Source organism: Pholis gunnellus (assembly GCF_910591455.1).
Source record: "Pholis gunnellus genome assembly, chromosome: 1".
NCBI classification, from domain to species: Eukaryota; Metazoa; Chordata; class Actinopteri; order Perciformes; family Pholidae; genus Pholis; species Pholis gunnellus.
Window position 1 is genome coordinate 14,710,362 of NC_136528.1, and position 16,435 is coordinate 14,726,796.

At 40.8% G+C, this 16,435-nt stretch overlaps 3 protein-coding genes across 3 annotated transcripts; 1 reads left to right on the forward strand and 2 right to left on the reverse strand.

The window, feature by feature from the left end:
* Positions 1–33: 33 nt before the first annotated feature.
* LOC306694278 (isocitrate dehydrogenase [NADP], mitochondrial-like) lies at positions 34–4,906 on the reverse strand. The gene is made up of 11 exons (XM_079157051.1): positions 4,720–4,906; positions 3,562–3,653; positions 3,238–3,403; positions 2,510–2,670; positions 2,264–2,407; positions 2,030–2,166; positions 1,671–1,822; positions 1,368–1,480; positions 815–912; positions 632–724; positions 34–492 (listed from the first exon to the last, which is right to left on the reverse strand). The coding sequence occupies exons 1-11, from the start codon at positions 4,838–4,840 to the stop codon at positions 408–410; spliced, it is 1,362 nt and encodes a 453-aa protein (XP_079013177.1). The 5' UTR covers positions 4,841–4,906; the 3' UTR covers positions 34–407.
* Positions 4,907–5,935: 1,029 nt separating this feature from the next.
* On the reverse strand, positions 5,936–8,986 carry tmed3 (transmembrane p24 trafficking protein 3). Its single transcript, XM_079163484.1, has 3 exons — positions 8,621–8,986; positions 7,971–8,216; positions 5,936–7,102 (listed from the first exon to the last, which is right to left on the reverse strand). Exons 1-3 carry the CDS (start codon positions 8,762–8,764, stop codon positions 6,869–6,871), a joined length of 624 nt encoding a protein of 207 aa, XP_079019610.1. The 5' UTR covers positions 8,765–8,986; the 3' UTR covers positions 5,936–6,868.
* A 1,171-nt stretch (positions 8,987–10,157) lies between these two features.
* LOC306696836 (retinol dehydrogenase 13) lies at positions 10,158–14,727 on the forward strand. The gene is made up of 7 exons (XM_079160546.1): positions 10,158–10,410; positions 10,938–11,078; positions 11,272–11,463; positions 11,761–11,922; positions 12,109–12,225; positions 12,459–12,663; positions 12,901–14,727. Exons 1-7 carry the CDS (start codon positions 10,335–10,337, stop codon positions 12,995–12,997), a joined length of 990 nt encoding a protein of 329 aa, XP_079016672.1. The 5' UTR covers positions 10,158–10,334; the 3' UTR covers positions 12,998–14,727.
* Positions 14,728–16,435: the final 1,708 nt, after the last annotated feature.

The window sequence follows — 16,435 nt, forward strand, 5'->3', positions numbered from 1 at the left end:
GCTGATGAAGATAAGAACACAATTACAACCAAGCAGAATTAGGTAACTCCATACACTGGGTGTTATTGAGTCACCATTTATTTTTGTAATATTCATGCTGATGGTGCAAAACATGGCATGATTGTTCACACTAGTCCCTGAAGATACCTTCTAATTAAATGGGACGGTATCTTCAGGGAACACTGTTGACAATAGCATTGATATTGATTCAGTAGAATCACTTAAATTGTGAAATGCATAGCTGGACATTTGGCAACAGGAAAGGCAGAGGACCACGAGTTACGCATCAGTGAGCTATACAAATACAGAAATTGCACGAAAATAGCAAAATTAGTTCCTTCAAAATTGGATACAAAGATTTATACAAACGAAGGATAAAAAGTGGCTAAAAACGTTCCAATTGCTCCTCATTTGCTCAGAACTTTGTCCAAGTTGGTCCTGATAGCATCCAGGAAGTCCGATGTGTTCACATAATGTTCATTCAGCTTGCAGCTGCAAGATAAACAGTGCAGGGGTTTACATTTGTAATGAATTATGAAAATCTGTCCTTATTTTAAAACATGGTAAAGGTTGCCTAAACGCAAACCACACACACATAACATTACTGAGGAATCTAAAAATGTAAACCTACTTGGTCAAGCCATGGATGCAGCCTGCAAGGTCCTTGGTCATCACACCATTCTCCACAGTTGTCACACAGACTTGTTCCAACGTCTGGCAGAACCTGGACAGCAACAATGCAGAGTGACACATTATTTCGCTGTAAAATTACGTAAACATATGCTGCATGAGTAAATTACATTAGATAGCGCACTTTATCAAATCAGGATTTCCGTCCAGTTTGCCTCGGTGCTCCAGTCCTCTGGTCCAAGCAAAGATGCTCGCGATGGGGTTGGTGCTGGTTGATTTTCCCTGCAAAGCGAGGACACGGTTACGTTTAGTTACAGAAACATGTCTTGTGGTTGCTTTGCATTCAGGTTCATTGATGCCACTGTGGATAGGGACGTCGCTGCCTCTCCCACCGTGGATTTAAGGAATGGATTTCCTGGGTATATAAAAGGTTTAATATGGCGAGTCTCGTCTGTTTGATTCTAAAGGACTTGCAACATGACCTGCACCAGCATTTACTATTAATGACATTGATCACTTCTGCTTTCAAACTCATTGTAGCTCTGCTGAAAACATCACAAAATGACTTCTGTCCACTGGCTTCTGACATTTAAAGAGAGTTCGTAATATATGCGGAGAATCACAACTTCAACTACAACAGTTGTCCTAAAACTAACCTCGAAGCTTACACCAAGTCCCAGCCCCGAATGAGTCCTAAAGTAAAAACCGTCCCAGCGGTGTGACCCGGTGGCTCTTACCCTCTGGTGTTCGCGGTAGTGCCTGGTCACAGTGCCGTGGGCGGCCTCGGCCTCGATAGTCTTTCCGTCAGGGCACACGAGCACTGATGTCATGAGACCTAGAGAACCAAAACCTGGACACAACACACGGACAAACCTGACATCACCAGGCAAATCGCTACTGACAAAAACAAGCCCACACACAAAACATGAGGCATGAATAATAATAAAATAATGTGTCATTGTGACTGCGTGGCCTTCGCTGAGCGAGCAGGGAATACAACAACTGCCGTCCCACCGTTAAAAAGGGAAAGGTGCACTCACCCTGAGCCAGAATGTCTGACTGCACATCTCCATCGTAATTCTTGCAGGCCCAAACAAATCCCCCAGAAGACTTCAGGACCTGTGCCACCATGTCGTCAATAAGACGGTGCTCATACCAGATCTTCAGCTTGTCAAACTCTGGCTGGTAGTCCCTGAAAAAGACAGAATAATGCTTATGTCTCCTTCACAGTGACTGTTAAATTAAGCGGCCGGACCATTCCATATTCAAATTGGAGACTGTACACAGTTTAATCACCACATGAAATTATGAAGAGTCAGCTAAATAGTTAATTCCTTAAGCAACGTAACCGAACAACCCAATGCATTACGTCTGATTTCTCATACGTCCAGTATCTTACTTCTCGAAGATGTTTTGGAAAATGTCTTTGAAGCGCCCGTCGTAGGCCTTGAGGATGGTGTTCTTGGTGCTCATGTACAGAGGCCACTTTTTCTGGATCGCATACTGGAAGCAGCTGTGAGCAAATCCACTGATGGACTGAGCAATGAAAATGAATAAGAAAAATGTATATAAATATAAATTTAATTTGTTGTATACTAATTCATGTAAATAAATGAAACAAGCCCTTTCTTACCTCATCAGTGTTGTACATTCCCAGCCCACAGCCCCCAGCGGGAAAATCATACACCACCCACTCCTTTGGCTTGCTTCCATCGGCTGGGCTGAACACCATCTTGAACTTGCCGGGCTGGTCGACAACAAAGTCTGTGGCCCTGTACTGTGAGATTAAACATATCAAACCTGGGCTGTGAGATTGTTCCTCTGTCAGTTTGGGGGCATCTTTGGAAAGAGCAAAAAAACACACATTCGCATCCCTTACCTGATCGCCGAAAGCGTGTCTGCCGATTGTTATGCCTTGTGTCCAACCGGTCACAAGACGAGGGATGTTATTACAGAGGATTGGCTCACGGAAAACGGTGCCACCCAAGATGTTCCTGATGGTTCCATTAGGACTCTTCCACATCTTCTTTAGCTTAAACTCTGAAAAGAAATATGCATTGAAAAGTGTTTACCATTTGAAGACCCAAAGAACGGATCCAGAACAGCTAAGAAGTCCTAAAGAACCGAAAGGAAAAGTATCATTACATGTATTCCTATTAACATAGAACTGGTTGTAATACTAATGCAGCGATTGGTTGAAAATGGACTATACTGCAATGCAAAATAATTGTGGTGACCAAACTACAGGACTACAATTCCCTTGCAGTCTAGCCAATTAATGGAGTTGGGTGTGAACAATTTGAAGCTGAAGACGCAGCTGAGGGACAGTTCTCATCCGTGTAACGTAAACCCTCGAGACAATTTAAGTTTGCTTATCATTTTATTTGGATTTAATCTTTGTGAGGCCTACTTTCAACCTTTATTTATCTTGATTAACCGCACGAGATGTTCCAAAATAACCTGAAAGAAGGTTGAGAATATAAATATATTTATACAAAAGTGGCTTTCAGAAGGCAAGTAGAAGGAAGCCACGACAACTGTTGTTCTACACTAATTAGTGTAGATAGCACAGGTAGCGTATAATTAAACACAATGAGTGAACCTCACCCTCAACTCGGTCCTCGTCGGGGGTGATGGTGGCACACTTGATAGCCACATTGTATTTCTTCGTTGCCAGAGCGGAGTCGATGGTGACCTGGTCGTCTGTCTGGTCACGGTAGGGCAGACCCAGGTCAAAGTACTTCAGCTCAACATCCACATTGGGCAGGATGAGCTGCACATGAAGAGATGTTGATGTGTTATTTGCACCAGGGCAACACACTGCACAGAAACCACACAAAAAAACGTGCACATATGCAGTCTTTCTGATGATTAAAACACATTAAAACACATTCAAAGGTGACCTACAGTGTCATAAATCATTTGATTTACCTTGTCTTTGATGAACTCCCAGATGATGCGAGTCATCTCATCGCCGTCCATCTCCACCACCGGCTGGTCCGCCTTGATGCGCTTTGTGGCATCTGAAAAGTTCACAGTTATTCATGTTTTACAATGTTAGAAAGAAAATACGTTTTTTTTTATTTTGATAACTTTATTTTTTGTGTGTTTGAACAACAAAAACAGTCAGGAAATCAACATACACATTTGGTCAAATTAAACATCAAACATTTTCTTGAAATGTTGACCCAGCATGAACACATATATCCTTGACAAAAACATAATTACAAAAAAGATTTAAAGTTTGTCTCAGTCGAAACTGCTGCTCCGTTGTTTATCTAACATTCACTTAGCTGGAGGATTACTTTCAAACTGTCAGAATTTGCATGTTTTTATTGCCTTGTGTACACTTCTTGGTTCCTGAATTAATTGTGGCTTTTGCAATTTGAGAAGGAGCCTTTAAACTCACATCCCAGCGGGAAAACTCAACGAGTGGAGACTATCTCTACACATGTGACACTGTCTGATCACCAGAGAACCAATTGATGACACACAACACACCTGCATTCGGTTTCACATCCCTTTCATTACTTATGTGACTGTAGTCACGCAGTTACTGAGAACTCTGCCAGGTATTGTGTCCTTGGGATTTTATGACTGCTTTGATAGCAGGTTTTACCTGCCAAAGCCCTTTAGTACCCGACACACACGTGAACTCACATGTCAAGATTTGTTATAGGCTTCATAAAACTACTTTGTGTTTGCAGTGCACATGTCCTGAGGCCTAAATACAGATTTATACAACTAATTGCTCTTCTATTCTTCACATTGTAATCAGTATTCAGCATGATAAAGCTTGTTGTAGGTTTCTTACAACAACTATTGTGTTGTTTTAACTTTCTGTTCTGCCTTGAGTTTTGCAATTTGGTGCCAAATCAAAAACACTGAGTCTGTTTTCAGGATCTTATGTATGATTCAGTGATGGCACTTTGCCAATCAGCAAGATCGACTACGTAGGCTGCCGGTTTCCACTGGTGCCTACCATTTATTTAGTAGTGCTCATGAAATAAAACACGCACTCTGTGTTACACAGACAGGTGACCACATTAATGCTGTCAACCTGACCGAAAATGTCTTAAAAAGACTTACAGTTCCTCTGTTGAAGCCGATAATGACAGACGGCGGCCGGTGAGAGCACAGCGGGGGTTTGCGACAGTGCAGCGGCTGTACTTCTGGTCACAGCCGTCAGAGCTTTGAGGTAACCCGCCATGGTTACTAGGAACTGATTAGTGTCGCAGCTACAGTGACAGTACCCTCTAACACTTATGAATGAACGACAGACAGGTAGAGCCCGGTAGTGAAAACTACACGTCAGCTTGGGATAGAGCACACTTTACTCGGATTGGCCAGCAAAAACGGCTCCGAGCCAATCAGAATGAAGTATGCTCGTTGACGTAGCCGACGGTGAGTTCAGCGTGGGTTTAAGGTCACTTCAACTCTTCTTCCTTCTTCCGCTTTTCCGAACCCTCACAGCAGCCTGTAAAGGTGGAAGTATGCTTCTTTTCTCACACTCAGTGGTGGAAGAAGTAACCTACTTAAATATTTTTACTTGGGTAAAAATAGCAATTATCTAAATATTCTAAATACTGGCATACTTAAGGTACCAAAAGTAAAAGTGCTCATGTTGCAGCTGGTAATGGTGGAGCTCATTTTAATTAATATACTGCTGGATAGCTTGTGTATTTCCCCCTGGAGATCAATACAGTTGTATCATCAATCTTTAATACCTCATTTATTTGTTGATTATATTTTTGGAATATTAACTTGCAAAGTAATTAGTATCTTAAATTATGTTAAATGTAAAAAAAGAAGAGTAAATTATCTTTAATTGTCACACATTGTACACCCCAGCACACAATGAAATTAAGCCACTGCATTTAACCGATCCTAGTAGAAGCCACTATGCAGAACTCGAGGAGCAGTTTGGATGTTTGGTACCTTGCTCAAGGGCACCTCGGCAGTGCCCAGGGGGTAAACTGGCAACTTTTGTTAGCTACCAATCCACACTCCATACCTTCTGTGCAGGAACTTGAACCAGCAAACCTCCGGTTCCCAAGCGAAGTCTCCACGGACTGAGCTACTGCCGAAATAATGAAATGAATGTAGTAAAAAGTACAATATTTCCATCAATAAAGGAGTGGAGTTAAGTATATAGTAGCAGAAAATGGAAATACTAATTTTAAGTACAAATAGCTCAAAATTGTACTCACGTACAGTACTCGAATAAATGTACTTTATATCACTGCAAACTGTTGCATGAGGTGTGTGAATGTATGGAAAGAGAGAAGATATTCATATCTAGGGCCAACAATCTTATTTTAATTACACAATTTAAATTAAAAATACACTTTACGTGAAGCTGGATCTAAGTTGGCACCTCCATACACATTGTGCCAGAAAATAACAAAATTGCTCAAAATACGAATCACAATATGACAATGTTAAACTGGATTTCTTTCAAAAATGGCTTTCCTCCCAATTTTATTGAAACCTGTTGACTGGTTTTACAGATAAACAAATAGGACTGCATGCATAATTTTGTTGTTGAAAAAGAAAAGCCATGATAACTCTTAACAGTGTTCATTAAACATATCTCTTCATAAAATAACGGTTGTATAATTCACAAGAGTGAAAACTGAGAATCCAATCAGCAACAGGATGGCATGTAACAGACCAATTAACCAAAAAATAGTAAACTTTCAATTTGGTGGGAAACTAAAAGAAGATTTCTTAAGGCACACAAGGGGATAAGGGAGACAGAGCTCTTACGCCTCACATTTCTTCGCACATAAATTAAGGTAATAATAAACTCAATACACATTATAAAACAACCTACATTCAGTAACAACTGATTTGCCACAACATCTTGTGTAATTACTGAGTATCCAGAAGAAAACCCGTGACTGTCCTTATTATTAACAGACATATCAAACTAAACCTGCTTTGTGTTGCACTAGAAAAATATAATAAATAATCTGCGCAAGGTTGAAAGGTGTCAATCTCGTTTTCAAAACAGGTACAGGAGACAAATCAGCACAGACATAAAAAAGGCACTCACAAGTTTGTATGACACTTGGTGAGCAGGAAAAAAAATAAAAAAGGCTTCCCAAACTATCCCTTATAACAAAAAGGTCTGCTGAAAATACAACAAGATGTGTGCTAATCTCCAGACGCACTTATGTGTTCACATTGACAAGGTTCATCCTGTCTTTCTGAGGGCACATCAACACTACGAGTTCTAAGTGGCGGCTGCCACGGAGCCCTTCCTCTCACTGAAGAAGCTCTTGAGCAACATGACTTGACCGACGCCGATAACAAACAGCAGGACGGTTTCTCCGACGGACCAGTAGGTGACCCGCTCGAGGAGATGGTCGGCTTTTGTGCGGTCGTGTGCCTCTCTTAGCCTGTACCATGTCTGCGAGTCAGCCACCACCTTCAGGACCTCATGAATGGCGACGCAAGACGACTCCAACTGAAAGTAGAAAGATCAACGCAAATCAATCGAGAGCACAGGAAATGGCCAAAACTGCTCCTGAACAGATTCACTTCAAACAATCCTGTATGTAGTAAAGCATTAAATACACTATAACTAGGGATCTACAAATGTGGGCCGATAAGAGGAATCTGAGTTGTATTCTGATAAACTGTAATGATGTCAAGCATAGAAACTGCAATATTTATGAAAATGTTTGACATTTCTGACTCCAGTTTGTGTAAAATTGAAACAGACTGAAAGGGGGGCGTTAACAAACCTGGGTGTTTTAGGTATTGTGGGGTAAGGAGAGTACATTTAAATACTTGCAAATAACATTCAGCCATGGTTAATGCAATATTTGCAGCACACGGCGATACTTGTCATCTTATACTCTTCCGACTTTGTATTGCAACACAGCAATGTCCCTCAGGATAAATTAAGTTTCATCTTAAGTTAGAACATCTCTGGCTCCACCTAGTGGACTTTAAACTGTCCCACCTCTGAAACTAAACTGACAGTGAAACAGCAAAGGTTTTGCTCAACAGCTGATTACTTACAAAAGACAACATTACTGGCAAATAATGTCTCTTTAACCTGGCTCATACTCTAAATGTGGACATATGGATTGTAGTTTTCTTTCTATCTTTGTGTGTTTTCTGTGCGCTTGCCTACCAGGAAGTGTTTTCAAGTGTTTCAAAATCAGGAAATAAGACTACACAGTATAAAATCAAATCCAGAACACTAACTTTAAGGCAAACCACGTGTTTTTGTTGTTCTCTGAACACTTTAAGTGTTTAAGCGTGGCCCCTTTGAAGGGTTTCCACTGCAGCAGACAGAGTGTGAGCACCTTGTTCCTCAGGCTTACCTGAGTCAGCGCTGTAGTTCCAGTCATGGTCTGAATGAGAGGTTCCTCATCTCCGTGGCGGAAATCCAGGTACACAGTTTTATGTGTAAAAGTGGAGAACTCGTTGCTGAAGCAGACCTTGTAGACCCCCACCATAGCTGTGGTGTGAGAGAAGCTGTCATACTGCTTCTTCTTCTCACTATACAAGACATTGTTTAGAGGATCGGTGACGAAGCAGTCCACATCATAGTTGCCTCCTGCAATGACCTGAAAGAAAACACTCATGTAAACATGTGGATGACAGAACATATGCATGCCAATACAGTTATAGCCATTGTAACATGATGTTTCGTTGTGATATATGGATTGTGCAAGATTGAACTGGCTTATACTGGTTATGCAGCAAATAGAGCAAACCAGTTAGGTGGGTTACTTTTGGTAAGAAAACACATTTCACCAAAACAATTTTTCCTAAATTTAAGTGTGTGATAAACTACAGCTAAAGGAATTAATGAGGACTCAACTTTAGTTGTCAAATGGACATTTTGAAATGATAAGAACCAGAACGAGAGACAGAACAATTTACTAGCTTAAAATATACATATAACGTTGGCAGCATCTTGTAAACACACACTTGAGGAAGTGATGAGGCTTTTTTCAGAGTAACTTACTTGGAAGTCTATTTCAAACTTCACGTCTTTGTCTAGTTCCTCGTAAAAACATTGCTTTTCGTTGTCAGAGAGCTCAAAGGTGAGCTCGGTCCCAAACACCACAAACACATGCAGCAGCAGACAGCTCAGTCCCAGGCACAGCATCGTGAGAGCGAGAAGAAACAGCTGAAAAGCTGCAGACAGTGTAGCACTAGGTTAGCAGTGATGCTAACAGGTTTGTAGCTCTGACGTGGCACGAGCACGAAGAACTTCCGGGGCAGGTTTGTTTATTTTATGTGAAAATAAATAAGCTCAATGTTATCACACTTAAAAATATTGTCAAACACGACGCTCTGTAACTCTAAATGTGAGTCAGCCTGTTTTTAAACAAGTTAAAGCCACGAGACGAGACATTGTTGCGATACATCTACACTGGCGTCAGAGTCAGAGCCGTTTATCTAATCCAATCAGAGCACCAGAGCACCAACCGTCATGAAGTTCAGTTTTCAAAATAAAAGCCAATTTGTTTTCAAGTAAGGCAGCACACATTACTTTTGCTTTTACAAAAAAGAACACACCGAATTTTATGAAGTAAAACGTTTTTTAAAGTCTATTTATGAGTTATTTGTTTAGCAATGCTATTTTCAAGGATTCAGATAAATGTATCCTGCATTTAATATCCATTTAACTAAAAATACAGAAATATATGTAATGCATTTACAGATACACATGCTGTTGGTTAGTTTAACCTATAAAATGAATGAAATCAAATTACATTTTAATTCACAAACTGATCATGTTTTGCATGTAGTCTTACATTGAAACAGTAAAGCAGTTCAATCATTTTAGTGAAGAGTATTTGCATTAGTAGTGGAGTGGAAGTATAAAGTAGCACAACATTGAAATACTGAAGTGAAGCAAAAGTACCTCGACATTGTATTTGGGTACAGTACTTGAGTAAATGGTTACTTTCCACCACTGTTGTTTTGACAAATTCAATTTCCCAGTCGTATAAAATAAAGAACAATGATTACAATATGATTCATTTTAGATTAGATAGATTTGTTTTGCTACAGCAGCATTTATAGGTTCAGGCAAAGCAAAGCAATACAAATAACAGAGTAAAAAAAATACAAAAATACAAAAATAAACAATATATGCAATAGAATAGAATAATATTAAATTAACTAAATAAACAAGAGTGAAGGATTTAACAAACAAACAACAACAGTGTAACAGTGTTATAGTTGTGGGATTGATTTGGCCAGAGGTGATTTATTGTAAACTCTTATTGCAGTGGGCAGGAATGATCTCCTGTAATTTATTTGATAAAATGACTGAAAATCAAAAATATGTCCTCAACCCAGATCACTGTAGAAGTGAACACTGCGGGTGACGATAGGCTGCTTTCATTTCCTTGGGCCTGTCATGTTCTTTTCATTGTGAACAGAGACAAAGCAGCAGCAGCTTATGTCATGAACTACAACACAGTAAACAAAAGTCTTATTCTGAAAGTCCCAGTAGGTGCACACCACGCCTCCACTTCCGCACAGGGAGTTGTCTTTAGGAAGAATTGTAACCTTTTTATACAGTTTGATAGCATTTGCTGTGATTTCATCCAGCGTGGTGTTATTCTAAACGAGACGGTTTTTACTATTAATTTGTGATTATTGTGATTATTTTCCCACTGAAGCTTGCAGTTATTTAAGTTGGTTAATAATTAACAGGCTAGAGTATGCAAAACTACGCAGAGACAAGCTGGTACTTTTTAGAGAGGCATGCGACCGGTCTCGCTGTTACTTTTGTTGCAGGTAAATACATTATTTTATCAGAAGGATATTGTGAATGCTAAGTTTCCTTAAATGTCAGCGCAAGGGCAGGTGATCATTACTAGCTGCTGATAATGTAAGTAATGGTATAAACTCTGTAACCCATCGTTCAGGCAGAACCAGTTTATTTCATCATGACAGAGGCATTCATTGTGGCTGCTGCTCAGTTTGTGAATTGTCAGTGAAATAGCTACTTGAATCAGCATAGTGAAGTATTTCACAAATATAAAGATAATTTTAGTATTATTGTCATAAATCTATAAATACGCCTATTATCATCTCTTTGGATGTCTAGCCATATCTGAAATACCAAAGCAGGAGTTAAAGTCAATATATGTATTCTCCTGCAAGGGATCTGTGTTTTACCGACAGCTTTTCATGTCCCATTAACAAGAACTAAGAATATAAAGAAATAAATTAAACCATGGGGGAAATAAAAAAATTGATAACCACAACAAGGTATATCACACTGCATTTGATATTAAAGTTAACGTTTATTTGTCTGTCAGGGGCAGGCATACTGGCCTTGCGCAGGTGGCTGGCTGGGGGAGTATGTCGGAGCAAGGTCAGACTGGATGGGAAAACAGTCCTGATCACAGGAGCCAACACTGGCATTGGGAAGGAGACGGCCCTGGATATGGCCAAGCGAGGTAAGACCCTCACCTTCTGTAAATGTTGCCAGTTGTTGTGTTTTGTCGTTTTTTGTGCAGCACTTTGTTACTATCTTTAGAGTGGCTTTGGATTGACCTAAATTCCTTGCTACCTTGACTACTAATGCCTTACTACTTCCACTGGTACTGTTTAACTCTTGAACACACTGACGTTGTTTCTTATTATGTCAAGGAGCCAGAGTGATCCTAGCCTGCAGAGACATGACCAGAGCCTGCATTGCGGCTGATGAGATCCGGCAGCAGAGTGGCAACGGCAACGTGGTGGTAAAGAAACTGGACCTCACGTCACTGCAGTCTGTCAGGGACCTGGCCAGAGATGTCCAGGAGAATGAGCAACGTTTGGACATCCTCATCAACAACGCAGGTATGTTGAATTCACTGCAGGAAAAGTAATACAGTACTAATACATATAGAGGTGCAAGCGGAACTTCTTGGGGTGGGGGCAGAATAAGTGCGAACTTCATGACATACTGTTTGATTTTGCACTTTTAAAAAACACATCACAGCCTAACAACCTGTATCAAGATGAAGTGGAACGAAAAAAGCGTCCTATATGTTTCATATGAGCAGCTGATTTTTATGGCTGAAATTGAGTCAACTGATGGTGGACCAAGAGGTTGTATATTGAGTTTTTATGTTACGTTTATCTGTTGATTTTTAGGTGTCATGATGTGTCCTAAGTGGAAGACTGAGGATGGCTTTGAAATGCAGTTTGGTGTCAACCACTTGGGACATTTTCTTCTCACCAACTGTCTTCTTGACCTGCTGAAGAAGTCAACTCCAAGTCGCATTGTCATCGTCTCCAGTCTGGCACACGAGAAAGGTAAAGATGATGTACTTTGTAGTTTTTGTCCATCAAATCTACTTTATGGTGAGAAATTGTATCTCTGACATTTTACACCACTCTTAATGATATTACACTTTGGTTGGATATGACAGATACAACTTACATGACTGGATTTCAAAATGTAATTTCTGCTTAAGGACTACACTGGATTGTTTCTTGCAGGCAGCATAAACTTTGATGACATCAACCTTGATAAAGACTACCATCGCGAGGAAAGCTACAGGCAGAGCAAGCTAGCCAATGTGCTCTTCTGCAGAGAACTGGCTTCGAGAATGCAAGGTAGGGCCCAGTGCATGCTACTCCACACTGATACGTTGTTGATCAAAAAAAGTTCAAAGTTATTATCAATCAGATACAGTAGAGGGTTAAGTTGATGGGGAAAAATCACCTCACACTGTCCCAGTTTTTTAATTTTCTAGAATTAACATAAAGTCTAAATCTCTGTATCTTTTGTTTTTGCTTTGGTGTCATGCTTTGTATTTGATTTGATGGATCTCTCTCCCTCTCATTAGACACTGGTGTGACAGTGTACAGTCTTCACCCTGGTGTCATCCGCACCGAGTTGGGCCGCCACTTGTTCCCTACTTTAGCTCTGTGGCAGAGGATCATATTAATGCCACTCCTCATGCTGATCAAAAGTCCCTATGCTGGAGCTCAGACCAGCATCTACTGTGCTGTGGACGAGAGCCAGGCCAACTCCAGTGGCCTCTATTACAGGCAAGTACATCTGCAATAACACCCCCCGGACTGTGAAGATAAACTTTATTAACTGAGTTCATTTTGCATTTGTCTGGAATTCAGTCGACCTTGTCTGTTTTTTCTCTGCCCATTGTACAATTGCAGAGAATGCTAATTAAATAATAATTTATGGCTATTAGCAATTGTGCCTCATCAGTTTAGATTATCAGAACGCTGTATCAGACTCTTCTCTCCCTACTTTATTTCCTCATGCAGTGACTGTGCCCCCAAAAAGCCGGCACCACAGGCCCTGGATGATGCTGCAGCCAAGAAGCTCTGGGACCTCAGTGCTTCCATGGTTGGTCTGGCTTAAACACAACAGCCTGCTCCTACTGCTGGAGTCAGCTGCCCTGTTTACACGGGTGAATTAACCACAGCAAATTATTTGATTATCTATTCTGTTGGGTAGGGGCATTGCATTAATAATGATTTGACCTGTTTTGGGTCTGAAAGATTTGCTGCCAAAGTTTTGCACTATTTAATCTCAGACTCCAGTCAGTTGTGTGGATATTTAAATTAAGGCTTACTGCTTTATCATTATATTATGCAAATTATGCATTATTATGTTGAGTTCTATTGTATATCTGTGTTATGCTGCTATGTCCTTGCTTGCTTTTTAATTGACCATTTTGGCTGATTGTCATCTGGTTGTATGCATTTGGGGGCGGCTGTGGCACAGGAGAAAGAGCGGGTTGTCCTTTAATCACAAGGCTGATTGTTCGATCCCCGGCTCTCTCTGTTTGTATATCGAAGTGAGCAAGACACTGAACCCCAAGTTGCTCCTGATGAGCAGGCCAAGGCCTTGCATGGCAGCTCCACTCTCATCAGTGTGTGAATGGGCGAATGAGCAGCAAATGTTAAAGCGTGTTGTCCAGTAAAGTAGAAAGGATGAGCAATTGCTTTTTTAAACATTTTTATTTTATTTTTTATTTGGAATTCTAAAATGTCTAGAATTTTAAGACTTCAAACTGCTGCTTTTATTCATTGCAACAATTGCCGACATACAGTAAAAGGATAGTTTTTATGATTAATTCGGTGTCAAATTCAATGCAGAACATTAATAGACAACATGTAAAGCAATACTACATTTTCCTAAGAACTACAAGGAAAGGTAGAAGACAGCCTATTTGCGTACAGTTTGAAGCGTTAGACTGTCGTCGTAGTAGTGAAGTTCTGTATGAAGGCTTGGAAGTGACCTTTTGTGTTGGCAAAGGTGAAAAGATTGTTGCACTTCAGAAGAGAGAGGATCCTCCACCAGGTGTAGAGAGGGAGTGGACGCCTCAGGGGAGAGCAGTTAGGAAGCAGCCAGTAGATCCAGAAGACTCGTCAGCTTACTGAGTGAGTGTGTGTGTGTGTGTGTGTGTGTGTGTGTGTGTGTGTGTGTGTGTGTGTGTGTGTGTGTGTGTGTGTGTGTGTGTGTGTGTGTGTGTGTGTGTGCGCGTGCGCGTATGTTGCTTGTTGTTTGTTGCTTTTATTCTTTGAGGACAGAATTCAACTTTGTACCTATGGTTATCCGAACAAACTCAAAAAGAACAAAGTGTACAACAGGGAACCATCAGCAATGTAATCGTTTCTGCAATAAATGTGTGATTTAATGTCTGAAATTATTACTTTATGGCAGTTATTTACTAGTAGGTGCAGTAACTTAAACTCTTAGATATATATCTATGGCATATTGATGGCTGTAAATGGGGAGGAAAAAAAATATCCACAACAATTTGGAACTATCCATTCAGTGAGCGGAAAGTAAGAACAGAAATGCCAAGGCAGCATGTTTAGGTGTGAAAATCATGTCAGTAAGTTTGCATGCATCATAAATGATTCACCTAATTTCTGTATTCGAGTTCACATATCATTATGTCATGCTGTATCATGTCAGGGTGTTCAAGTTCACTTTTATCTCGCTGGTTTCTAAAATGACTGTCAGGAGAACTGATTTTACATGCTACATACTCCCCCCTGACGTATAAACTGTGTTTGTGCACAATAACTGTCTTTAATCTATATGGATCAAACTGATAATGTCAAAACACTTTCACTAACTTTTTAAAATAAAAAATAAATAGATCTTGCCTGAAGCCGAACCTGACAAAGATGGTCGCTTTCTGTCATATTTCTGTCATAAATATGACTGAAAACCAGGTGTGCTCAGAGCTGCCCGAAGGGAATCTATGTTAATAGTCTCTCATTTTATGGGACAGAAGCGCAAAACCAACTTTACTCTTTTCAGTCCATGGGTGTAAAGTACAACCCAATGTATCCAGCGCTAAATCATCTAAAAAGGACTTAAGATCATTTCATTATAAACAAATCAGAAGATTGCAATGCAACCTAAATGTTAGTGTTATTCACTTACTTCATATACAGCTCTTATTTTCTTAACAGCTCTTCAAAATTCCCTCTGAAAATGAAAATAGTAGCAAAAGCAAACGACTAAAGCACAAAAGCTAATAACAGCCTTTAACACGATCAACAATTATACATTGAATGACTGAATTACCCCAAGGCTCTCTGACTCAGATGTTGTCCCTTGCAGTGTCTGTAGGTAATGTCATGCACATGCCCTTATCAGTTCTCCGTCCAACGGATACAGAATCTATAGCTGGGCTGGAAAAGTGATAAGGAGATGTGAGCGACCAGAGTACCACAACAATAGTTACAGTCTCTAGCAAACCGTGATGGAGGACCTATTGATCAGGGACAAAAGTGAAGAGTCCTGAACGGTTTAAAAAGCCGCCATCCATGGAGAGCCTGGAACTGCCGTCCCTTCCCTCGAGGTCCTGGTCCAAAGAGAGGAGTTTCGAAGTCGGAGCAGATGAGATCTGTATTCTTTTCACTTCCATCCTACGGTCACAGAAGAGGTAAACCCGTCTCTTTTTCTACCATCTCTGCCAGCTGAAAACTGCTCAGATCCTCACGCAGCGAGGAACTAGTTAAGCTTTAACCAGTCAGAGTGGGTTCCTGCAGCAGTGGCCCCTCGCTGTTTGACTGCTGACAAACTTTTGAGACACACCCCATTGATGAGTTTTATTTCACTGCAGCCCCGCCTGGCTCGGAGGGATTTCTCTGCTGCCATTGGTTAACGCTCACGACTCGCCATACCTGCCCCCTGGCTCTTGTGGACTGGAGCCAAATAGTTATTCCAGCTGTCAATCATGTGGAGATCAGCCAGTGGGATGAGAGAGGCCAGGCGGGTGTGTTCCCCACAGGTGTGTCTGAGAAGCACATTCCAATATGTACATACCCGTCGGCTCCTCTGGTATTCAGCTGCTCCTAGAAGGTCCTCTGTTGACCACTCGCTCTCCCCTCTCCTCCTCATGGGGGCCCATGCAGAGGGAGAAGGAAATAGCTCCTGTTTTAGTTGCACAAACAAATGCTGTGTGTATCTTCAAGTCATTCTGAAAGCACTTCATTTAAAGTGATGTCCCATTCTGGAGCAAACCCATTGTTTTACTACATCATTGCTCATGAGCAACATGTATACCACCAATGATACAGCCAATGTATCGGTAAAGTAAAGGCTCCCTTTGTGCTTGAAGGATGTTTGGAGTGTAAACTCATGGGACTATGTGAGAAGACACAGTAAATAAAGTGTATTGCAGGAACCACAGACTTACATAGTCATATCTCATTTCATGAAACACCCTGATATGTGGAGTCAGTTAGCGCACAGGTGCAGGCAGTGGCATGTACCCCCCCCCCCCCCCCCAGCAGAGAACATCAGATCATCTGTGCCTGTTTTCTCCCTCTG